The sequence below is a fragment of the Morus notabilis genome, unplaced genomic scaffold (genome assembly GCF_000414095.1).
Source record: "Morus notabilis unplaced genomic scaffold, ASM41409v2 Scaffold14, whole genome shotgun sequence".
Lineage (NCBI taxonomy): Eukaryota > Viridiplantae > Streptophyta > Magnoliopsida > Rosales > Moraceae > Morus > Morus notabilis.
In genome coordinates, this window is record NW_010365103.1 from 101364 (window position 1) to 127742 (window position 26379).

The 26379-nt window shown below is 31.6% G+C and overlaps 2 protein-coding genes across 2 annotated transcripts; both read left to right on the plus strand.

Moving 5' to 3' along the window:
• Nucleotides 1-2588: 2588 nt before the first annotated feature.
• LOC21395541 (G-type lectin S-receptor-like serine/threonine-protein kinase At4g27290) lies at nucleotides 2589-6829 on the plus strand. The gene is made up of 7 exons (XM_010107314.2): nucleotides 2589-3645; nucleotides 4004-4123; nucleotides 4771-4907; nucleotides 4993-5203; nucleotides 5292-5529; nucleotides 5802-5955; nucleotides 6036-6829. Exons 1-7 carry the CDS (start codon nucleotides 2724-2726, stop codon nucleotides 6273-6275), a joined length of 2022 nt encoding a protein of 673 aa, XP_010105616.1. The 5' UTR covers nucleotides 2589-2723; the 3' UTR covers nucleotides 6276-6829.
• A 9839-nt stretch (nucleotides 6830-16668) lies between these two features.
• On the plus strand, nucleotides 16669-22594 carry LOC21395542 ((-)-germacrene D synthase). Its single transcript, XM_024171694.1, has 9 exons — nucleotides 16669-16673; nucleotides 16762-16819; nucleotides 17432-17714; nucleotides 18002-18383; nucleotides 18489-18707; nucleotides 19067-19205; nucleotides 21082-21330; nucleotides 21707-21722; nucleotides 22232-22594. Exons 1-9 carry the CDS (start codon nucleotides 16669-16671, stop codon nucleotides 22507-22509), a joined length of 1629 nt encoding a protein of 542 aa, XP_024027462.1. The 3' UTR covers nucleotides 22510-22594.
• The last annotated feature ends 3785 nt before the right edge of the window (nucleotides 22595-26379 follow it).

Genomic DNA, 26379 nt, shown 5'->3' on the forward strand with positions numbered 1-26379 from the left:
ACCCCAGAAGGGAATGTAACAGGTTGCTGGGTAGCCAGACGTGGCTTTGTGGCCATTTGGACAAGATCAGGGAGTGGCAGCCGGACGTGGTTTTGTGGCCAGTTTCTGGGCGAGGTGAGGGGGTGGCAGGCAGACGTGGCTTCGTGGCCATTTGGGCAAGGTCAGGGGGTGGCAGCCAGACGTGGCCACTTGGGCGAGGTCAGGGAGTGGCAACGGGGTGAACAGAGATTTTTCCCCTCCCACTCATATGTATTCTGGCCTTTCACGGTGTTTTTTGAGGAATGGACTGCCTTGAGCTGAGAAGGCAAAAGTTGGACGAAGAAAAGGAAAAGAAAGATGTGGAGAAATGTTGCTTTGTGTCTCAATGTGAGGTAGTGGGCTAATACGTTTTTCCTGGACTGTCTATAGGTTTTACTCTATCTAATTTCCTCCATAACCCACATTATCCTAATTTCCTCATAGACCCAGGACCACCCCAAGTGGGCCAAGGATCTAATTGGGCCGGATAAAATAGGTCCAGTCACATTCCTTAACCTGCCAAACCATGGCCCACATAGAAGTCCCCGAACGTAGCTTGGGTCCACGTACCATACCATACACGGCCCAATATGAAGAGTATAATTCTAAATTTATAGTAGAGTAACTTTAGAATTAATTAATGGATTTATGTGTTTGATAAATTATTAATTTTATTAGAGCTTGATATTATTGATTCAAGAATCTCTGCATCATCCTTGTAATTCTACAAGACATTAAGGATAAAACGAAAAATTTATAATTATGGAATTCTAAATTAATATCACTTAAAACAATTAATTGAGAATTAATTAGATATTAAATAATGTAATTATTTAATGGGTAATTTTAGAATACACATGTTGTGAGACCACATGATCTACACACCTAGCACTAGAGGAATCTTTCTGGAATTCAGGTGATTGCTCTCCAAGTTATCTAATTTACTTGTTAGACAAATTATCCAATTGAAATTCAAATCAGTTTGAAATTTGACTTTAAATAAAATTTGAATTTGAGTCAATATTAGACAATACAATAAGGAAAGAATTTTTTCCTCCTTCTGGATAAGGTAGCGCCTACCACAGGGATTCTATGGTGGTTGAATTTCACAAGTCCAAGGAGAGAAAAATCGTTCCAAAATTAAATAGGAATTAATCTTGATTTCAATTGAGATTTAAAATAAAAATTAATCTCTAATTTCCTATAACCTTATCTTAGAGATACATTAGACTCCTCATGAGACTCTAATTGGTACTCTATAAATAGGTAGGAGCCAAAAATTTGAGAACATAATTTTGGCTCACCAAACTTAGTGGTGGTTGAATTTTAGAGAGAAAAGGGAGAAGAGTTCTTCCAAATTCCCAGCTCCACATCGTACATGTGTTTATATTTGTGGAAGACTAGTGAGTTGAGTGCTAATCTTGTTTTTTGTTTCAGGTGTGCCCACACACAGTCTTCGTAGAGTCAAGGAGTAAACGAGGAAGATTCTTGGTGATATGAGAACTAGAGCACTTAGATTGTTCATGGTCAAAGAATTCAAGCTGTCATACTAATCGGCCGCTAGGCATATTTTTAAATTAATTAGATTAATTTCCTAATTATAAATTTATATAATTTATAGTGTTTACAAAAGTTTTTATAAAAATATTTGTTTGTACTCGATCTGCATTACCGCGCTTCCGTATCCGAAATCGTTTTGAAAGCCAACAATGTCATCTTCTCATCAGATTAATGGTGTTCTTGAATTTGTGGCTTAACTGGATTCAAACGGTGATCATGAGTTTTAAAGCCACGTTCGTTTCGCTTGTTCATCTTAAGAATTTGAGTTAAAAAGTGAATTCATGTGAGAGAAAATACTACAATAAAAAAAATTAAATTTTAATTTTTATTAGAGAAAATACTGTAGCAAAAATTTGTGTTACGATTCAAACTAGTAAAAGGAATGAGCTGAAATAGTTTTAGTAATTTACAGTTTGATTTTTGTCGACTGTAGAGAACACGGTCTCTACAACTACCAAACTTTTAATATCACTTATAAATGAAGTAAGGTCCCTGAACTTTTCAAATTTAGTGATTTAGTCCCTAAACCTTTTTTCTTAACAATCAACACCCCAAACTTATAGTTGTTGAAACTTTCAATCTTTATTGCTCAAATTTATTAAAATTTTGGTGATTTTTTACGCCTAGGTTACAAATGATAGTCTAATAAAGGCATTGGTGTTCCTTTTTGTTTAGTTTCAATACAAACACATTTAAAAAAGTTGAGCTTAATTTAATCATAACTTAAACTTTAATCAAAATTTTAACATAAAATTTTGTTAATACTAAATAAAAATATCATCAATTTACTTTTTAAGCTGTCACTAGTAGGTTTGACACAAAAAAAAATTAAAAGTTTAACGAATTTGAGCGACGAGGACTAAAAAGTATTAAAAATTAAAAGTTCTAATGGTTGATTGCCAGTAAAAAAAATGTTATGGACTAAATTGTTAAATTTGAAAAGTTCAAAGGGTGTTGGTACAAAATAGCCATTAAATAAATAAACAAACCATAAAAGTGCAGACCCAAATGTAAAAAATGTCCCCACATTTTCTCAAGTCCTGCAACGTTTTACCCATCAACACCAAAAACTTCTCATTTTCCACCCACAAAACAAAGTACTCTAGCACCTGCAACTTGGGCTGAAGTAAAAATTGGCGAAAAAGATGTACAACAGTGCTAGAGAAACCATGGACCTTCTTTCTCTTGCTTTTTCAATTGGGTTTTGTCATTTCTTTTGCTTCATAGAATTCTCAGCCGCCATTGACGCCATAACTCAAAACCAGTCCATAACCAAAGCGACAAGCTTGGTCTCCAAAAATGGAAGCTTCGAACTTGGTTTCTTCACTCCGAGCGCAAATTCGAAGGATCTTTTCGTGGGAATCTGGCACAAGAACAAAATCCCACTTAGAACTGTCGTTTGGGTGGCCAATCAGCACAACCCCATCAAGAATTCAAATGGGGTTTTAAAGATAAACGACACAGGTAATGCCATCCTTCTTGGTCAGAACAGCTCTGTCGTTTGGTCAACAAACTCGTCACTAAAACAAGTCCAAAACCCAGTTTTGCAGCTCTTAGATTCTGGGAATTTGGTCCTAAAAGACGGAAATAAGTATTTTTGGCAAAGTTTTGAATATCAAATGAAAAGCGTTGTAATTTCAGACTCAAAAGACTCGTGTGATGATTCTGGTTTCTGTGGCCCAAATGGAATGTGTGACATTAGTAAGGTTCCACTTTGTAGCTGCCCAAAAGGGTTTAAGCCCAAGTCACCAGAAACACTGAAAACCTTGGATTATAAAGAGGGTTGTGTACGGAATGAGGAATTGGAATGTGGGAAAACGGATTATGGGTTTATCAAATTTGTTGGGGTGAGATTGCCAGATGCCAAAAATTCTTGGGCTGATCAGAAAATGAGTCCCAAGGAGTGCAAAGAAAAGTGCTTGAAAAATTGTTCTTGTACGGCTTATATAAGCTCAGGTGCTAATGGAGGTGTTAGTTGTACCATTTGGTTAGGCGACCTTGTTGGTCTTAGAGATGCCTTGAATGGTGGCAAAAATCTGTTTGTTAAAATGCCATCTTCAGAGATAGGTATGAAGAATCTCTCTCTCTCTCTCTCTCTCTCTCTCTCTCTCTCTCTCGTTTTAATCTTTTTGCTCCTCATTTTGTAGGGTCTTTCATCTCACGTTAGTTAATGGTTCCATGTCGAAATTTGATTCTTTCCCTTGTTTTCCTTCTTTGCGAAAATAGAAGTTTTGATTTTTCTGCTAAAAAAAGGACTTCATTGGGTCTCTTTATTGTCAACACTTCATTGGGTCTCTTCAATTTCAATTTCTTGTTCTGTTGTGCTTGATGATGATTTCATTTGATTCCCACCGAAAATATGATTACTTCCCATGTTTTAGCAAGTTCTTCTCAAATTTTTGTCCTGTGGAATTTAACTTTGAAGATGAGAAACATGGGAACAAAGTGAAGATAGTGGCGATCACTGTAGCTACTTCTGTTTTCATCATCACTGGGGTATTGTTAGCAGTTTACTACATACGAAGAAACAGGAAAACCATCAAAGGTAATATCTCGTATCTGAATATTTTTCCCCGTATCTACTACAATTGAATGTACTACTACTACGATGTACTACTACTACTATTTTAGTTTGCTCAACTTGTAAATGGTTCTTGGTTCTTCTTCTTACTACTACTCCTACTACAACTTGTAAATGGTTCTTGGTTCTTCTTCTTACTACTACTACAACTTGTAAATGGTTCTTGGTTGTAAATGGTTCTTCTTCTCTTAAGCCTTGAATCAATCATTATAGCTCCATTGTCATTGGCATATTGTTTTCTCGGTTGAAAATGATGTACTTCTACTGTTTGTTCTGTGACTTTAATAGTTTATAATCTGCATATAGTGGCTTGAATTATTGAATATGTGATGTAATGAATATTATATTGGTTAAATCTTTCCAAGTGTTTGAAAGTTCTTAATTTACACCCATAAAGTTGAAAAACTTGGAGAGTCTATTAGAAAAGCATCTTATTTCAGATCCAAGTTCAATGAGAAATCAAAGCGCAGTTACTATTTCTCTAATACTAATACGTACATATCTTCTCTCCCTTCATTATTTTACATTACGAGTAGTGACGTGTTCCAAAATTTAAGGGAAAACAAGTTTCTTTCTTGTCTCAATTTTCTTCTCCTCATTGGTGAACATAGAGAACAATGGAAATGAAGAAGGCCAAAAGGAAGATCTGGACCTGCCTTTGTTCAACCTACCCACAATAGCTACTGCCACAGATAATTTTTCATTCAACAACAAGCTCGGTCAAGGTGGATTTGGGGCTGTGTACAAGGTAATTTTCAGTTTTTCTGTACAAGAAGAACGAAAAAGAAGAGCTTAAAACCACAGCAATCTTTTCTTATAAAAGTAATTTTCAGGGTACACTAGAAGATGGACAAGAAATAGCTGTGAAGAGGCTTTCGCAGAGCTCTGGACAAGGAGCGAACGAGTTCAAGAATGAAGTAATACTGATTGCAAAACTTCAACACCGAAATCTTGTAAGGCTTCTTGGTTGTTGCATTCAAGGAGAAGAGAGACTGCTCATTTATGAATACGTGCCCAACAAAAGTTTGGACTACTATATTTTTGGTTTGGTTTTTTCATCGACCTTATTTATGTTGTTAGAAATTTCCTATATTACATGGCTTTGCAATAACTTGAATGATAAACTTATCAGATGAAACAAGAGGTAAAGTCTTAGATTGGCCTAAGCGCTTCAACATTGTCCTTGGGATTGTGAGGGGGCTGATCTACCTTCATCAAGATTCTAGATTGAGGATCATACATAGAGATCTCAAAGCAAGTAATGTTTTACTTGATGGTGAGATGATCCCGAAAATTTCAGACTTTGGCATGGCTAGAACTTTTGGAGGAGATCAAATAGAAGGAGTTACAAACAGAGTGGTTGGGACCTTGTACGTATGCATAATTACAATTTGTATCATTCTCTTGTTTTGTCCTAAAACGATGATTTACCATGTATGCTGAATCATTGATTTAGCAAGTACATCAAGTAAAATCGTCATGAGTTTTATGAAAAGTAAGTTGATTTAAGGACGTAATTCTGAAAAGGGATCTAAATTTGTTGTCCTTTATGCACGCATTCATGTCGTTTTTATTTTGCTTATCTATTTATTGAGTTATTATTATTGTTTTCTTTTTTTTTTTTTTTGTGATGCTCTACCAGTGGCTACATGGCACCAGAGTATGCTATTGATGGTCAATTCTCAGTAAAATCCGATGTCTTTAGTTTTGGCATCTTAATGTTAGAGATAGTAAGTGGAAAGAGAAATAGAGGGTTCTATAATCCTAGTGATGACGACATGAACCTCATCGGATATGTAAGTATCAATCAAGGATTGGCCTTTTCTTCAACAAAATTTTACCCCGGACTGAATAATTTTGTTCGAATACTTTTTAGGCGTGGGAGTTATGGAAAGAAGGAAGGCCTTTAGGACTACTTGATGAATGCCTCACTGGGGACACATGTACTCTATCAGAAGCGCAGCGTTGCATCCATGTCGGTCTCTTGTGCGTTCAACAGCTTCCGGAAGACAGGCCGAGCATGTCGTACGTGCTGTTGATGCTTGGTGATGATAGGACTCTGCCTCAGCCTAAAGAACCAAGCTTCTTTTTGGGAAAAAAAAGTTCTTATTCATAAAAGGTAGTAGGATAAAAGTGGGAGATACCTCCGCCTATATGAAGTTTTCTCCGCCTATATTTTGTTTTCTTTCTATATAACTCAGTTCATTTATGTGCATATATAGATACACAAGAGAAATATATAGAGATGTAAAATCGTTGTTGTAGGGCATTGTGACAGGTCCTATACTGTTTTATAGCGGTTTTTAGACCCTGTGCCCCCTTATTTCTACCCTCTATGTGTTTAAGATATATCATGCCACGTCAATTAAAATGGCATGTCAGTTAGAGTATAATGCCACGTACATTAGAATGAAAAAATGCTTGGAAACACTGTTGGTTTTGAGAGTCCACCCCACTTGTCAGCTCCACGTTGTGGTGCATGATCTCTATTAGTGTGGTGTCTATATCACTGCTGTCTTATAACATTGTTCATTGAAATGCCGCTGATATAATATTTATTAGAGAGACACGAAACTGAAATCAAATCCCATTATTTTCAACTTTACAATCTCAATTGTCAGCCTCTGATATTCGGGTTGAGACAACTTGCTGCTTCTATTAATGAGAAAACCAACTGGTTAAGGATATGTACATTAAAAATTAAAAAGGGAGAAAGAGGAAAATATGTCAAGATTTGAGATGAATTAAAATTAATAGGTCAATAGTTTACATAAATTAATAAATATGTCAAATTACTGTTTTCGTCCATAACTTGTCTGGTTATGAACCATAACTTGACAAGTTATTATCTATAATTGTCCATAACTTATCTGGCTATGAACCATAACTTGACAAGTTTATCCATAACTTATCTGGTTATGAACCATAACTTAACAATTTATGACCTATTAATTTCTATAACTAAAAATTGACCTATATACTTTCTTAAGCTTTCCATATTGACTTATTTTCTACAATTTCCCAATTAAAAAACAGTAACTCCGCCTATATAATGTACCCTTTTCCATTAGTTCAGGCCAAAATCTAGTCCACAAATTTAGATGTCCTAAGTCAACAAAAATTAATAAGCCATTTATCTTTTCATTTTGTTCTTTGGTTAGATTTCAATTTAGAAATGCAGGAACATACAAGCTAGAGAGGTCGTTGTTTTAAGAGAAAACTACCCCTTTATAATAGTAGGCTTTTGCCTAAGAAGTAATTACATAAAAGGCCCGAGTCTAAAAATGTCTTCTATTTACAATACTAGAAAAAGATTCACTTGTGCCTAATATGGAATATTTTATTACTGATTTGCCCTTATATCTTTTTATGAGCATGTTCCTAATTTGGTATATTTTCATATTTATTTTAGGATATTTTCTTTGATTATAAACCTGATTTGACTTTCCTTTTTTCCTCATTTAATATTTTGTCATCAATTAATTGATTTTATACTGATATGATATTTTAAACTAGGATTTTCCCTCCCATTATATTAAAAAACGAATGTTTGCTGCTCAGTTTTGTGCTTTTGAGGCGACATCTGATTTGGTTCCAAGAGAGGGTGGCCAAGTTTTCATTCCGAGTTTGTTTCACTATGTAATTATCATTCAAATAGTGGTTATTTTGATTAATGAAATTGGGTTTTATTTTATCCTTTTCAAATTGGGGTGTGTTTTTTTTTTTTTTTTTTTTTTTTTTTTTTTTTTTTTTTAATGATTTACATGTTCTGTTCGCTACTGATTGAAATAATAAATTTAATGAAATTGTAGGATTTCTGGCTCATATATTTTTTTCATTACTTACTTTTCACTGTCATTCTTATAATGATATTTAGTTTTGATTCTCATTCTCTTGCATATTCTGTATATTAGTTATCATATTTATTACTGTATATTATGGTTTTCATTATCATTCTTTCTCATTCTCTTGTATATTCTGGTTCTTCTCAACAGTTTAGTCCAGTAATGAGAGGAAAATCTCTCTTAGTGAACGCTACCACATTGCCACTAATATTGAAGTGCAACTCCGAGCTGGTGTGGGAGCAGTCTTAAGATTAGGTGGTGGAGCAACTGGGGTATGAATTTAAGTCTCATTCAGTTCGTTGATTTGAGTCTTTAATTTGATCTAAGATGTGATTTTATATGAGTTTTTTACTGTAACAGAAAAAAATATAACTTCTTGTTAGAGTTTTTAACTGTCGTAAAATTAAAATTGAAAATTCGAATCGGTAAAATGAACATGACCTTATTAATTTCTATATCTAAGAAATGACCAAAACAACCTTTCTGAAAAAGTGAAATCTAGCTATCCGTCAAGCCTTTTAATTCCTTAATCACATCAATTTTCGAGTAGTTGTTAATCTTGAATGTTTTCGTTCGAGTATATTCCAGCGAAGGGTCCTGCATATTTTAGTCACGAGAATACTCATTTCACTTATTTAGAATGTATTTAACAATAATTATGAAAATCAAAAGATAACTATAGTAGTGAAAGCTCCACTGAAATGAACATTAACATATGCTATTTCATTAAGGACGACCTTTTATTTATAAAATACAGTTACTTTTAATGAAACTGACTGTACAATAATGAACAAAATAATCAACAGCAACGAAATAATGAAAACCATATATAGTCAACCCAAAATTATCATAACGAAACTAATTTCACAGTCTATAGATTGAGTTAAACAGAATGAACATAATCAAAATAATAATCAATAGCAATGTAAGAATGAACATATAATGAAAAACATATAATCACCATAAAGAATAGAATGATCTTAAAGAACAAAATAATCGATAGCATTGTATGAATGAAAAACATATAATGAACCAAAACAGAAGCAGAAAATATTAATCTTTTTTTCAGAAGAACGCTCATAATGAAATTTATTTTCACAGCCAATGGGTTGGGTTAAACAGAATGATCATAATGAACGTAATCATGATGAATGACTTAACAAAAACATGGCCTTCAAAAAATTATGATAATGAAGAATGTACAAAACAATGAATGTGCATATTATAACAAGTACTAAGATTTAATGAAACTGAATTTTTAACATATACCAAAATAATGAACAGCATTATGATAATGAAAAACAAACTACGGGCCTAAAAAAAAAACACAAATCAATGCCTATTTGATTCACTTCCTCGAATCGTAATCCAAAAAATAATTCACAACCCATGCTTCAATAGAATAACACACATAAATTGAAAATTGTTTTCGGAAATCTAAAGAAAATAGTTTGATGAGAATGATCATAAGGACACTGATGGCAAATCCACAAAATTATGATAATGAAAAACACAAAAACGATTAAGCAAAATCAAAAAAATTAAACAAAAATTCAAAAAAATGTAATTGAACATTCACGGTAATTGAACGGGTTCAGTATTACCACTATGTTTTGTGGAATGGCCTCTGCGTTTGATGATTCCCCATCTTTAGAACTCCGGCTTCGCGCTGTTGTAGAAGACACCGTCGGCATGTTCTTTGTGCCGACTCTTTCATCTCTCTCGTTGAGTTTCTTCGCCGTCGTATTCTTTCACATAATCCGGTCCGGGATTTTGCCATGGAGGTCCGGTTATGTGCGCCGTCTATGGTTGCGAAGGTAGGGTTTTTTTGGAGGAGGAAATCTGTTTTGGGGGAAAACCGTGTATGGGAATGTTTTAATGAGCAATAATTTGCAGCTTAATTGGGATCCAAATCCGCAAAAAGAAAGGATTAATTCGGATTAAAGTGTTCTACACGCGGAGCTTCCATCAACGCCACCCACACGCGTGCCACCTCGCTCAAGCTTCTTAGCTCCGCCTGTCAAATTCCGCTACGTGGCCTAATAGCAATCAAAGCCCCGGTTGGTTTGAACTTTTGCTTGCTGACGTGATAAAGCACTTTTCATTTCGCTGATTCAAGTTTAGAATTCGAGTTTTGTTACAGTAAAAAGTTCTCACAAACAATCACATCTAATTTTTTTGCTACAATAAAAAACTCTCACATAAAATTACATCTCAACTCGAATTAAAAACTTGAATAAGTGAAATGAACGGGCCGCATTCCTTCAACACAGCACAGTGTAGACCCAAAATTAGGGAGTGTTTATTTTATATACCCAAATTCAAACCTATAATTGTGTTACAGTGTAAAAATTTCATAAAAAAAATTTAAATTTTAAACGTTAAAATTAAAAATTAAAAATTCAAGCATATCTTTTAAACGGGTCCTAATAGAGCCTTGTTAGAGAGCTAAGAAGAAAAATTAGGGGAGTTATTTTTAGAAATTTGGGGTTAGTTTTAGGATTTTATTTTCTTTAGATTTTAGGTTTTTATTTAGGATTATTGGAGAAGGTATTTTTGAGGCTACAATTTGAAGAAGAAGAAGATTTGGAAGACGAATCCTGGAGACCCGTAACACCTTCGATTAGTTTTATTTTCTGAATTTTCTAATTCTTTATTTTTGTTCTTTAATTTTATCGGGAACCAATGTTTTAGTTTATTTTTTTAGGGTTGCGATGTAGCTGGATTACGAGTATTTAATTTCTTCTATTAATAAATTAATTTAAGTGTTATTCCCAATTTTGACGAGTATTTCATTCCATTCTTAATGCTTGTGATTGTCTGATAAATAATTACATGAATTGGTTTTCAATTTGAGATTGAGAAGTGATGACTAAATAGGCCCATCAGTGTGATGCCATTAGAACATCATAAGTTAGAGTTAATTATATGACTTTTGCAGTGGAAATGATTTCCTCATGTTCTTAATGAATCCCAACATGTTAAAATCTTGACAGAGATGTAAGATCTGCATGTTTGGGGTATGATTATTAATGCTTGAGAAAGATTAATAATTAATTTAGAGAAATTCATTGTCAATATTGGGAATAAACATAATTTATTTAAATAAGGATTTTCATATATGATTAATTTTGGTGAGTCATAGACTTAGATAATTTAGATAATTTATTTTTATTTTATTATTCTCACTTTAATTTTCAGTCGTTCAAATAATTTTAGAGTTAACCAATTTTAGTACTTAATTAAAATTAAAGTAACTATCATGAAATCGACATTGTATTTATATTTTATTACTTGTTAACGATAACGTATACTTACGTTACGACTTCGCGTAACCAAACTCAAAAAGAAAAAAATGAAAGTTCGGAGGGTGAGATGTCCCTGTTAACTATCTGAGGAAGAAATTCCGGAGCAAAAGTCAACCAATGAAGAAAATCACGAGGATATATTAGAAGTAGAACCTAACTTATTTGCAGTGCCATTACCCCCTGTAATTGTGAGATACTTTCACGAGGCACCAACTCGAATCCACCAAGTCCTAAACTTCCAAGGGACCAAAAGAGACTTAGATTTATCCATAAAGTTTATGAACTAATTAAGAGTGCGTTTATTAAATTGTAAAGGAATGTAATGAAGTAAAAGAGTAAAATAATAGGAATAAGAATTATTAATTTTTTGTGTTTATTTTAAGTTTAGACAGTGTAATGTGAAACAATCTCATTTCATTTCTTATGCTTAATAAATTAGGAATAACAATATCATCAATGTAATTACTAAAAGGTACTTTACATAATTAAATAATTATTGATTATGTAGCAATTCATTAAGAGTAGATAAATAAATTTGACATTCATTCTCTTAAGGAATCAATAGGGATGTAAGGATTGACATTCATTTTCTTCATTCTTTATATTGTATGGGACACATTAAATCTTTATTACTGATTTTGTACGTAAATATATTATTAGATGGAAAAAAGAATCATTCTTTACTTTCTCTTTTCTTTTGATGCAAAGTAAACGCGCCTTAAAATGAGGTTAAAAACAAATCACTATTGTATCAAAGATAAGGGCAAAATATCTAGGTTTGCTGTGACGTTGCTTTCATTGCGGTTGGCTTTTAAGTTCTTGTATTGCAATAGTGAGTCATATCTTTATTACCACTAATTATTTTTGAAGTGCTGATAGTACGGTTTTATCTTCTTTTAGTGATAGTACTTAGCATTAGTGATGCTCTAAATATTTCTCAAAATTTTCTGTGATAGATATTTAGCCACGTGAGATAAGCACTGTAATTATCATAGAAGCCCTAACCACCGTGAGGTCTATATATTGACATGCACGTAGGAAGCTTTCGATCAAAACTCAGTACAACAAAACGAATTAAGAAAAACTTGACCTACCACTTGATTATTTCATCCAGCAAATCACCATTTGATATAAAAAGAAATGTCGGTTCCATCAGTAGTTGTTCAGACAAAAGCCATACCCGAAAATGAAATTATTCGCCGGTCGGCAAATTATCAACCTAGCATCTGGCGTGATTACTTTCTCAGTTATTCGTCCCAATCTTTGGTAGAATATGTGCATTAATCTTTGAGAATCATTTCTTCAGACATAGTAAAAAATATATATTATTCGTCGTGTGTGTGTATGTATATAGTGTATTATTCTCTCTCCCTCTCTTTCATTTTTCCAATGGGCTATATGTTGGGGTACGTGCTCATAAATCAAATAAGATGTAAATAATTATTAATGAAATGAAGAATTTTTTTAATATTATTTTGTATGCATGTGATGTTTTATAACTATCAAAACTCCTTAGTTTATTTTAGATATAACTTTAAAATTTGTATATAAGTGTCATATGCAGATAATAATGTTTGAAGTAAAATATACTAAACATGTCCGTAATTATAAATTAAAGTTGAGATGTTTAATTTAAAATTACTAGTGCGGTTCATTATATTCTGAATGAAACAATCTTATCCTAGATTATTTATAATGAGATTATTGGAATGAAAACACTTTAGGTAATATGATTACATAGGACTGGAATGTGATTAATTATGAATCTCTAATAAATTTTATTATTAAATAGAGCATTTAAAATTAATCAATGATAGTTATATATGAATTAATATTATTTATGAGTAATTAATAGACTCCTATACATATTATATACGTGTTAAAAAGCACTATTAAATGAACAATACTTCAATCAAAACGTGTATTTATGTTTTTTATGGTGTTTTTTTCTTTCCATCTTTTCCTTTTCCTTTTATTTTTTCCCCATAATTTTACCTAAACTATTATTATTATTATTATTTTGCAAATGTTTTTCTACTTAGACATTTACTTTTGGTGTGCTCTAAAATTTATTTATTTTTTCATTTTATTCCTTTTCTTATCCTTTTTTATTTTTGTCTTGAAATTTTATTTTTCTTTCGTTTTAGATCCTTTTGCCCTAAAATTTATTTATTTTTTCATTTTAGTCCTTTCCTTTCCGTTTTTTATTTTTGTCCTAAAATTTTATTTTTCTTTCGTTTTAGTTCCTTTTGCCCTAAAACTTATTTATTTCTTTATTTTGGTCCCTTTTGACATTTTTTTTTTAATTTTGACACTGAAACTTTATTTATTTTTTTATCATTTTGATATTTTTGCCCTAAAACTTATTTATTTATTAATTTTGGTCCTTTTTTACCCTATTATTGTTTTTGTCTCTTAATTTTATTTTTCCCCACTTTGATTCCTTTTTGCCCTAAAATGTATTTATTTCTTCATTTTGGTTATTTTTCACCCTTTATTTATTTTGCCTGAAATTTTATGCTTTTTCATTTTAGTCCATTTTGCCATAGTTAAATAAAAAGAATTGTGTTCTCAATAATTAAAATATATTGCTAGGTAGATATATATATATATATATATATATATATATATATATGTATGCATATATATACAAATTAACATGCATGCACGCATACCTCGTGGGAAACAATGTCGTCCATGTACCTACAAATGTGTCCACTTGTTTCCCACAGGATTTGTATCCACAAGAAAGATGATAAGATTCAAGTGGATGAAATCTGTCAGTAGGCTCTTAACACATGAATCTTGTGGGAAACAATGTCGTCCATCTATATACAAATCCTAGCAGTTGTTTTCTCCGAAAGAAAGATTAGTGTGTTGAGCTCTTTGTCCAGTATGTTCCCCAAATATTGTCCATAATTAAAAAGTTAGGTTCTTGCACTGTAGGATTTGATATAGACTAGTTAGTGCATATATTACTACAAGAGAAAAGGGCTATTAGCGACGACAAAAAGTCGTTGCCAAAAATACAAAGTCGTCATAAATGAATTTTTAGCGATCACTTGTCGTCGCAAACATGTCGTAGCAAAAAATAATTTTTGCGACGACAAGGAGTCATCACAATTATATTTGCGACGACAATTGTCGCAAATGAGTCGCTGTAATTATTTTGTCAGTTACATATATCGTTAAGATGACATATCATTGAGTATTTGTGACAATATTTAGCAAAATAAGTCATCGCAAAAGATGCAGAATTAACTAACGTGACTTACATGTTTTGCGACCACATTTGTCGTCACAAATAATATTTTAATTTTTTATTTATTTTCTCTCATTTTAATAATTAATGTTGTATATTACTATATATTTAAACCCAATATTAAATATAATTCATGATATTATAATAATAAAGAATAATTAAATAAAAGGAAATAAAAAAAGATAAAAATAAAAATTATTATTGTAAAAAATAATTAATAAAATAAAATAAAAATATAATTATAGTGAAAATGTACGGAAATAAAAATTGTTACATTAATAAAAGTCTCCTAAATTAGCAGCATTACTAGAATTATCGTCGTTATCATCGGAAGAATTCGGAGACGGATGACCTGGATGGACATACAGCATAGGAGGAGTAACTACTGGGAAAGTCATGTTGGGGTGCATTTGAGTGATGAAGTCCTACATCATTCTGACGCTCTCGTACAGCTAGGGATTTTGTTGGTAACTTTGTTGCAAGTATTCTTCTATGTGTGGGTTCGAGCATGTCGTAGAAGATCTTGCCGAGCGTGAGCCAGATGACGACGCATCCCCTCGATAAACCTTTTGTGGGAGTGTGCGACCCACTCCAGTCTTGTGTCCTCTGTATGTGCCCAGAAACTGCTCCATAATATCCTCCTCGTTAACTTCTCCTGCCGCGGATGATCCAGAAGTAGCAGACTGCGTCTGGATCTGTGTTTCTCTTTCTCCCTCCATCCGATGCTACGAATATTATAAGCAAAATAATTAAATACGTAATGGGATTTAAATAAAAAAAATATAATTAAACATTACGAGTATACTTACAAAAGTCTACTCAGCTTGGGTATTAACCCAAGTATCCCCGCGACGATGCATGTTCCTCCAGTTATCGATGACGGACATCGACTGTTGAGATTATGTGGTAGACTGTATAGTAGTTTAAATATATATGAATTTAGTGTAATCAATTACCAAATTAACAGTTATATTAAATAAATTATTAACAAATACTTACTTTCTTCTCGTGATGTTAGGAATACGACAGCTGATCATGAAAACTCGACCACTTTTGGTTGCTACGATTAAGTTTATTGATTCCTGAATTAATTCATATGGCATGGACATTGATGCAACAAGGCACGATAATTTAGGGTTCACACCACAATTTCCAGGAAGTATTGCACTGCATCCCATGTTGGCCTGTCATGCGTGCAACATCGTGCTGCGCATAGGCCAAGCATGTCGTCGGTGCTTGTGATGCTAAACAGTATTGATAGCCTTTTATTGCCTTACCCAACAGATCTGGCTATTTCGTGAAGATAGAAGCACCAAAATGGTATCCTGTCATCCGTATCAGAAGCAGAGGATCGTTCTCTAACCATACATAACTAATAGTCTTCATGTCCGAATTAGTCATATGATTTTGTACGTCATATTATACATTTTTTATCCCCTGGTTTTACCACCATAATTAAATCATGGGCAAATACAACGGAGTTGTTGAGAGAAAAAAAAAAAAAAAAAACTATTTAATACTTTTTTTCTATTAAATACTGCGGTCAATTGCTGTGGGCAAATTAAGGTGGTATTTTAATCTTTTTCAACTTTTTTACGTAAAGCAACTTCTGAAACTTAAATAAGCGCTTAGAATATATAATGGTACTTGGTCAATTATATAAATCTATGAAAAGTTTGTACGTTTTCCCCTGCTACAAATTAGAGGCATAATGAAACCTGTTAGCTGAACATATGCACTAGAATTAAAATTAAGAAAATCTAGAAAATACCTCCTCAGTTTTAAGTAAATTTTTTATTATTCAAAGTGTATCCCTTTTTAGACTATACCAAAAATATCTCCTAAGTTTTTGGAAGGAAGTAAAATATAACCCTTCAACTGTCAAATTGTTGAAAGTGGCGTAAATGCCCTTAGTGATCAATATTTAAATATTAATTAAATTGAGAAAAGACAAAAGAGGGTTGCTGTGTTGTAGCTTTCATTGCAGTTGACTTTTAAGTTTTTTTATTGCAATAGCGAGTCATATCTTTATTACAACTAATTATTTTAGAACAATACTATTAGACAAAGGAGGTGCTAAGCACCATCCCTAATATGGGGTGAGTCTTACTACGGTTTCATCTTCTTATAGTGATGGTACTTAGCACTATTGATGCTGTAAGTATTTCTCAAAACTTTCTGTGATAGATCTTTAGCCACGGGAGATAAGCACTGTAACCATCATAGAAGCGGTAACCACCACCAGGTCTATAAATAGACGTGAACGTAGGAAGCTTTCGATCAAAACTATGTACAACAAAACAAACTAAGAAACAATTTATTTCATCCAGCAAATCACCATTTGATAGAAAAAGAAATGTCAGTTGCATCAGCTGTTCAGAGCAAAGGCATACCCAAAAATGAAATTATTCGCCGGTCGGCAAATTATCATCCTAGCATCTGGCGTGATTACTTTCTCAATTATTCCTCCCAATCTTTGGTAGAATATGTGCATCCATCTTTAAGAATCATTTCCTCAGACACAGTAAAAAATTTATATTATTCGTCTTGTATGTGTGTGTCTGTGTGTGTGTGTGTGTGTGTGTATATATATATATATATATAGTATGTATTATTCTCTTTCTCTCTCTTTCAATTTTCCAACGTGCAATAGTCTGTTAGGAAAATCCTACTTACAATGCTGCTGCTCCTTATATTTTACCAAATTCTCAATGCATATATATGGTTGATATTTGAGATGAACAATCAATTTCCTAAATACATATAGTTTGAGCAATAAATATATAATCCACTTGCATGTGGAGAGAGACAGTCTCGTACTAATGCATTTTTTTCCTCCTGTTTTCGTAATTGTTAGGAAGTAGGGAACAATATAAAGCAAGAAGGTGAAAAACTGAAAGAGGAAGTGAAGAGGATGCTTGCTGCTGCTGCCACTGGCCCTTCAGAGAACGCAGAATTGATCGATATAATACAACGCTTGGGCTTCTCTTACCATTTTGAAAGCGAAATTAGTGAAATATTGGGATTGATGAAGAAAAATATAGTTCTGGATATCGGATATTTCAACAATCATGATGACCTTCATACTAGTGCTCTTAAGTTTCGGTTGCTTAGGCAACAAGGCTACAACATAGCAAGTGGTATATATTATCTATATATATTTTCTTAAATCATCTATTTTTGAAAATTCGACCCCCTGTGTTTCCTTGTTTCAATTACGTCTTATGTTCGTCCAATAATATTATGTTATGACAATCAAAATATAATTCCACATCACTTAAAATTCTATATCAGATAAAATATTTTAATTCATGTGGCATGATATTGTTGGAATGATCACGTGAAAGAGAAGATGAAAAAAGGGACACGAGTAGAATCCTTTTATTTGACTGGCCTAATTAAGCTAACTGTTTTCTTGGTAAAACAGATATATTCCAGAAGTTCATAAACAAAGAAGGGAAGTTCAATGATGACCTTACTGATGATGTTAAAGGGATGTTAAGTTTATATGAAGCTGCTCATTTGAGGAGACTTGGAGAGCCTATACTAGAAGAAGCACTTGCTTTCACTACCACTCACCTTAAGCCCTTAACGATGTCTTCGTCCCAGTTGAGCCCTTTCCTTGCAGCACAAGTCAAGCATGCCTTGACGCAACCAATGTGGACGGGCTTGCCGAGGTTGGAGGTGAGGCGTTTTATTTCTGTTTACCAAGAAGAACCTTCACACAATGATGTCCTGCTTCGCTTTGCAAAGCTGGATTTCAACATTTTGCAAAAGTTGCACCAACAGGAACTTGGTGAAATGTCAAGGTTTAATCCTTCTACACCTTGAATATTTGTTTACTTTTATAAGTTGGTATTAGTTTCTCCTTGGGTTATCTACTTGATAAATTCTTGTTCGTACATGCTCATTAGGTGGTGGAAGAACTTGGATTTTGTGTCAAAGTTACCTTTCGCACGAGATAGGCTGGTGGGATTGTATTTCTGGATTTTGGGAGTGTATTTTGAGCCTCAATATTCCCTTGCTAGGAGAAGAGTAACCAAAGTAATCGCTATGACTTCTGTCCTTGATGACATATATGACATTTATGGAACACCTGAAGAACTCAAACTACTCACAGATGCAATGGAAAGGTTTTCTATTTAGCCTGCATGAACTATTATACACACACGTATTTATGTATGGGTGTGGTTTTATGGTTACTCTATTATTTACCAATCGATAGTATCATTATTTTAACTGTAAAGTATTGATTTGACAGTTGTAATAATAAATTAGATTGTTGATTAAATAAAATTATAATAATTAATAAAATTAGATTCTTATCAGGTCAGTTTATTAAATTTTTATATTTAATAATGACTACCGATGGAAACGTAACTATTAAAAACTTATTTATATATGTATATATGTACATGTATGTACGACTAATTAGTTCTTACTTCTAGTTTTAGCCGCTCTGATTGGAATATCGATATCTTTTGGTTCGCAGGTGGAATATCAACTGTCCGGATGAACTTCCAGAATGCATAAAATACTTTTATCATACGCTATTACAAGTGTACAAAGAAATTGAGGAAGATATGGTTAAAGCGGACAGAGAATATTGCATTCAGTATGCTAAAGAAGCAGTAAGTTATGTGACCAAAATTTAGGATAATTTGCTATATTTATTTCTAACATTTTGAACTTATAAAAAGTGTACATATTGTTGTTGAGTTTTAATTTCATATCAAATTTAAATCCTCTTAATTTGCGTTTTTATTCTTTTACAATTATCATCAATTTGACTTTCACAAGCGGTGAATTTGTTCATTATTCTAGTCGTCAAAACAAGCATGTCAGGTCCAAGAAAAAAAAAAAGGACATAAGTTTAATATGAAATTTGAATTTGAGGGCCAGTTTTTGTTCGTGCGCTCAACCCATATGATTTGAATTATATCCTACCTCGTGGTTTGAATTAGAACACTGTACTAGATTTTTTTATAAATTTAAATTTTAGTAAAGTAAAATATAATTTGAATTGGGTTCAAATCCATCCACCAAACAAACGAAGCCTAAATGTATTATGTTGAGAATCATAAACTAATACATTATGTATACTTATTAAAAAGAAACATATCATTTTGGTACTCTATAGTATAGTGAAATATACACTTAATATCATGTATTTTTTATTATATTAAAATAGTACCTTAACATTTTAAAAAATCTTTTTTTTTGTACCTAGACACCTTTTTTGGGACATAAGATGGCAAATTTGCCCTCATATACATATAAAGTGTACAATTTTGTCTTTTTTACGGTACCCTAAACACTGAATTGACAAGGATAATAGTTTTTGTTGTTTTTATCTATTAAATGGAAATTCAAATCAGTCAATTAAGAAAATATTAATAAATGCATATTTGACATTTTATGTCGCAAAAAAAGCTCAGAATACAGTCTATTTTTTCTTAAAATGTTAAGTACTATTTTAATATTATCAAAAACACAAAATAGGAAGAGGATATTTTGATATAACACATTAGGGTACTAATATGATTTTATCCCTTATGAATCTATACATATTATATACGTGTATGTTAAAAGTACTGTTCTTATGAATCTATACATATTATATATTAAGAAGTACTGCTCAACAAACAGTACTTCAATCAAAACGTGTATTTATGTTTTTTATGGTGTTTTTTCATTCCTTTTTTTTTTTTTCGTTTTCCTTTTACTTTTTTTTTCCGCAGAACTTTATATTTTTCGTTCTTTCGCCGCTTTTTAATTTTTTTTTCTTTTATTTACCTTTTTTTTTTTTTTTGCAAATGTTATTTTACTTAGAGTTTTACTTCCGGGGTGCCCTAAAACTTATTTATTTTCTCATTTTATTTGTTTTCTTATCCTTTTTTATTTTTGTCTTAAAATTTTATTTTTTTTTCGTTTTAGTTCCTTTTGTCCTAAAATTTATTTATTTTTTCATTTTGCCCCCTTTTGACATTTTTTTTTATTGTCAAACTGAAACTTTATTTTTTATCATTTTGGTCGTTTTGCCCTAAAACTTATTTATTTCTTAATTTTTGTCCTTTTTTACCCTATAATTGTTTTTATCCCTTAATTTTATTTTTCCCCACTTTTATTCCTTTTGGCACTAAAATGTATTTATTTCTTCATTTTGGTCATTTTTCACCCTTTATTTATTTTGCCTGAAATTTTATCCTTTTTCATTTCAGTCCATTTTAACATAAAAACTTAATTATTCCTTGTGAAAAAATATATGGCGTAAGGGATTATGTGGCCATTTAAATAAGATTGGAAAAAAAATATGTGTCAATGGTGTGTCATTAAAGAGTAGTCCATAACTGCACCTTCTTGTGAAAAGAAAAATATTTACCGGCACTATTGGTGTGAAAAGAAAAATATTTAATGGCATTATGGGTATTGAGTACCACTATTAATAAAAGGTTTCAGTACTTTTATCTTCATTAATGCCTCCATTGACGAAAATCTCTTTACTAGATGAAAATGCAAGTTCGATCCTACTCTCATGAAGCCAAATGGTTCCACGAGAAGTACACACCAACATTGGACGAGTACATGGACGTTGCATCAATGTCGAGTGGTTTCCCGCTGCTTACGGTCATTTCTTGGCTTTACATGGGAGATATTGTTACAGAAGAGGCCCTTGAATGGGCGTCAAAACATCCAAAGACTGTTCGAGCTTCATCAAACATTGCCAGGCTCATGGATGACCTGGCTACGCACAAGGTACGAGTATAATTAACAATATTTACACTAGTACTAACAATATTTACAACATTTTCACTCTGTTCTTCTTGATATATATACTAGTACTATAGTATAGTTCATCATGCAGCCTCTCAAATTAACTGTTGCTGGCCTTCTTTGGCATACCATGAGTTGCTAGTACAAAAATTGAGAACGACTATGATTAAAGAACGCCATCATAAGTTTTATCTAAGCTTTAGAGAGAGCTGCTAAATTGCGATTCGATCGTTGTATTTTGAGACGTACGAAACGTGAGAATTTCTAAAATGCGTGCGGAACTGTCACAAGCTAGCACATTTTTTTAGTATATTAGATGACTTACTCCTCTATAAAACGTTTTTAAATGGGCATCCAGTTTTCTCTAATTCACAGTAGTGCAATAAATTATAAGAGGTTCAAATTAAATAGGTGTGTTTTTTCTTTTAACCTTTTTTTAGTAAATGACGGAAATGTTATCAAGAAAAATGGCCTTATTCAGAAAAGGTTAGTGATAGGCTAATTTGTGGTTTATAATCAGTGATCCACATTGGTGGTCGATCGCTTATTAATTTAGTGATTCATCACTGATGGACTAATATTAAGCAATGATGTCAATCAATAATTTATCGGTCCATCGCTAATAGATTGAAAAATCGAACTATTAGCTAAATTTGTTAAAAATCGGTCTATTAGCGATAAACCATAGCATACCATTGATTGACTACTGCTGAAACTCCCAAAACAAAAGGCCTTTAAACTAAAAAATATGGCTACTAATTTAAAGGGGCTGCCAAAACGGACCATCCACCTAACTTTTGCCAAAATTATACTGTCTATTTTGAATTCTTAATTTACGGTTTTCTAAGTCGTTATCTTTATTTTTTATCAAACTTTTTTCCAGGTCGAGCAAGAAAGAGGGGATGCTCCATGAAGCAATACAGTGCTTCGGAAGAAGAAGCATACGAAGAAGTTCGAAAACAAACTGTGGACGCATGGAAGGACATAACCGAGGACTGGCTTGATGAAGCTAAAGATGTGCCAAGGCCTCTACTTATGCGTGTAATCAACCTTGCAAGGTCCATCGATGTTATTTACAAGGATGGTGATAATTACAGCAATTCTGGTGGGGTCATGAGATCTTTCATTCAATCTTTGCTCGTCGATGCTCTTCAAATGTAATGTTTCACGTTTTGGTTTGGTTTCTTCAATACGGACATATTTGAATTAATCACCAGCGATATGTAAGACGATTGCAATGACTTTTACAGCATATCAACCTCTCCATGATTGGTCTCCCTATCTTTTTGGTTTTTATTTTTTTTCATTTTTTTTTTGTTTAAAAAAATTGCATAAAGGAGACAACTAGTGTGCTATTTATCAATTTCTTAATGCAAAATGATCAAAACATGATAAATTGTGTAGTCTCATATCACTTATGATACGTTATAAGAGATATTTATAAGTAAGGGTATCATTTTCTTATAGTATGAGGTATTTTTGTGTGGGCTTAGACCTGAAAATGGACAATATCAATATCACACCAAATGTAGGTGCAAATCGTTACAACTTATATAAGGATAATTTAATACATCTCAATTATATTGACATCCACTAAAGCATCAATCCCGGACCATGTTCAATATTTCAAAATATAAAATCTTTTTGTGTTTTTTCTGAATTCTAATAATGATGCTAATATCAGTGTTGAAAATGGAAAAAGCATAGAAATTGAATAGGCACCTTTCCACATACCGAAAAAACAAGGAATACCACTCAACTTGGTAAAAATATTATTTATGTCACTCCACTCAAAGATAAACAGTGCCATTCAATTTATAAAGAGAACACAAAAGGTCAAAATGACATCTAATTATTTAAAATAATATAAATAATTAGATCTCACCGGAAGACCAACAGGTGAAGTCCAAATCAAAGCTCGTAGCTTGGAAATTCTAATAAATGTTATATATTAGAATTTAATTGTAGTTACTAGCGGTAACATTTTCGTAAAATGCAGTGAATATCATATTGTTTCAAATAAATTTTAAAGTTCTAAGAATATCCACTCATTTTCTTCACCTACCTCTTCCGTCTTCCCTACAAGTCAGCCCCAGAACAAAGCACGAGAGTGAAAGATAGAGGAGAGAGGAATCTGAAATTGTGGTTCTAGATATATAAATGAAGTGTTTTTGGAATTTTGGTGCATGTAAAAATATCTAATGTTTCTTTTCTGCTATTTACTAAACCTTGTCCTTAATTCTGCCATTAATTTTAATCACTACTCAAAATCTGTTATTTCCCTCTTTCTCCCTAGTTAAAATAATGAGAAATTTTCAAGTGATGTCATTATTTTATTTTTGCCATCAATTTTAAATTTATCATTCATGTCATTAATATTTTGATAAAATATCTTTTATATTCTACCAGATTATTTGTTTCTGGTAGAATACTTTTTGAATTCTAAGAAGTATTTTACCAAAATACATTTTATATTCTACCCCAATATTTTTTAATGGCATAAATAATGATGAAAAACAATGGTTATTCTTGTAATTTTGTTTGAAATAAACGCAAGGGTGATTTAAGAAAATAGAAGATTTGTGAGGGATAATTAAAATAAATAGTAGATATCAAGGACATGTTTAATAAATAACAGAAATAAATCAGATATTTTAGTACACACTACATCATTAAAATCACCTCGATTTACATATCAAGGGATAATTTCAAATTCCTTGCATATTATATCTTCTCACTCTCATGAGAATCAGATGACTCCCATGTTGGTTTCTCAAACTGAATTTTCAAAAACAATTGTGCGAAAGCGTGGTATTGATCGAATCACATAAATTAAAAATTTAATGCGATCATTATTTCATGTTAATTTAACTAGTAAGAAATTAAAGAGAAGAAGAATAATTTACCATCATTCGATTATGACGTTAATCTTAAATTGCTCTAACACCGTCTTGAGCTTTTAAAATTCTAAGAACACCACGGTTCTTTCTCAACGTTTCTCGAGATTAATGTGAACTCGAACATGTGGGCATTCTAATAGGTTTCTCAACACATGAGATGAATGAATAAGAATATCACCTATGATTATTACTCAGTTCTAATAAGTTTATCCACACATGAGATGAATGAATAGGAATGTCACCAATGATTATTACTCACTTTTCTCAAAAGTATGGATAGCACTCAAAATACTTTCTTTAGTTTTTCTTTTCTTTTTCTTCCGTCCTGTTCATTCTACCGAAAACATCCAAAGTGTGTTTGGTTGGGTGGAAAGGAATAGAATAGAATGCAATGGAATTCTAGTTTGATGTTTGGTTGGATTTATGAGAAAAGAATGATCATTCAAAAGGAATGGTCACTCACCCATTTTAGGTGAATTATTATTCCTTCCTCATATGAGAGGAATGACAATTCTAAGTTCTTTTTTTATTTTTTTTCCATAATTACCCTTCAATATTATAATATAATTAAAATATATTATATAGTAGTTATATCTTATAATATAATATAATATATACTATTATTATATTATATTACATTTTATATATTATAATATTATAATTATATTAACAATTTTAATAATATTGTTATATTATATATCATAATTATATAATAATAATTTTATTATATTATATTACATTTTATATATTATAATATTATAATTATATTAACAATTTTAATAATATTGTTATATTATATATCATAATTATATAATAATAATTTTATTATATTATATTACATTTTATATATTATAATATTATAATTATATTAACAATTTTAATAATATTGTTATATTATATATCATAATTATATAATAATAATTTTATTATATTATATTACATTTTATATATTATAATATTATAATTATATTAACAATTTTAATAATATTGTTATATTATATATCATAATTATATAATAATAATTATATTATATTATATTATATTTTATATATTATATTTATAGATAAAATATTAGTGTTATATATAGCATAATGTTAAGTTTGTTAACCTAAAAATATTCACGTTTCATTCCAAAATTTTTTTTAAGATTATAACTAAATAAATAAATTAACTTTCTTTTATTCATTCTTCTTATCATTTTTATTTTCATTCACATTATCATTCTCTTACCGTAACTAAAGACACCCTTCGTGTTTTCCTCTTTTATTGCACGCTTTTCCCTGCAAGCTTAAAGTGGGGAAATCACGTTTTCCCACTTACTACCCCTTTTTTATTTGTTTAGGGAAACGAGCGCTGTGCACGTTTCCCTTAATTGTTATTTTTATTATATATATATATATATATATATATATATATATAAATAAGAGTATATAAGGATCCTTCTTCCTCTCTTTCTTTCTTTTTTTTTATTTAATATTATGGCCAAATCTTATTGGCCAATAAATAAAAATCTTTTCTTATATTGAGAAACGTGGGGACCTTTTAAGAATGAGAAAAGAAAAATTCTATCTTTTTATAAAAGTGATTAGATTCGTCCACATGAATATAAAATAATTTAAAATTAATTTCAATATTAATTAATTAAATTCATTAATATGTGTATTTAGAATTCTCAATTCTAAATTAATAATCATAACCTAATATAATATGTATAGTTCACATGAATCTTATAGAGCCGTTGAGAGGAACTATGTATATTATACTAAGGCACAATTTAGCCTAGAGACTTAGTAACGCATTCTAACTCTTAGAACATTGAAATTTAGACTTAAGTGGGGTTGTTGAACTAATACGGGCATTGAACCTGCATCTAATTTCAAAATTCTAAGGGCCTAACATATTTAGCTCGTAAGTGCCCGTCGGGATATTTTGCTCGAAAACTATTAAGCTTTTAAAAGAAACTATCATTTGATTTTTATAAAACCGATTACTCATTTATCTCTTTTCGAATACCGAGTTTTGAAACTATTCCACAAGTCATTTTACGGATAGTTTGTAAACCACCGTGAAACTATGTTGTAAAAACCCTTTTTTCAAAATCTTTCTTCATTGCTATGCCTCATTCAAGCGA

Bases quoted from the DNA above. Each gene is read 5' to 3' on its own strand.
- LOC21395542 (XM_024171694.1), top strand. The intron at 16,820-17,431 runs GTCTATAAATAG...CGTAATTGTTAG, and splicing joins GAAGCGGTAACCACCACCAG to GAAGTAGGGAACAATATAAA. The intron at 19,206-21,081 runs GTAAGTTATGTG...TCTCTTTACTAG, and splicing joins TTCAGTATGCTAAAGAAGCA to ATGAAAATGCAAGTTCGATC.
- LOC21395541 (XM_010107314.2), top strand. From the start codon at position 2,724: ATGTACAACAGTGCTAGAGAAACCATGGACCTTCTTTCTCTTGCTTTT. The intron at 4,908-4,992 runs GTAATTTTCAGT...AGTAATTTTCAG, and splicing joins GATTTGGGGCTGTGTACAAG to GGTACACTAGAAGATGGACA. The intron at 5,530-5,801 runs GTACGTATGCAT...ATGCTCTACCAG, and splicing joins AACAGAGTGGTTGGGACCTT to TGGCTACATGGCACCAGAGT.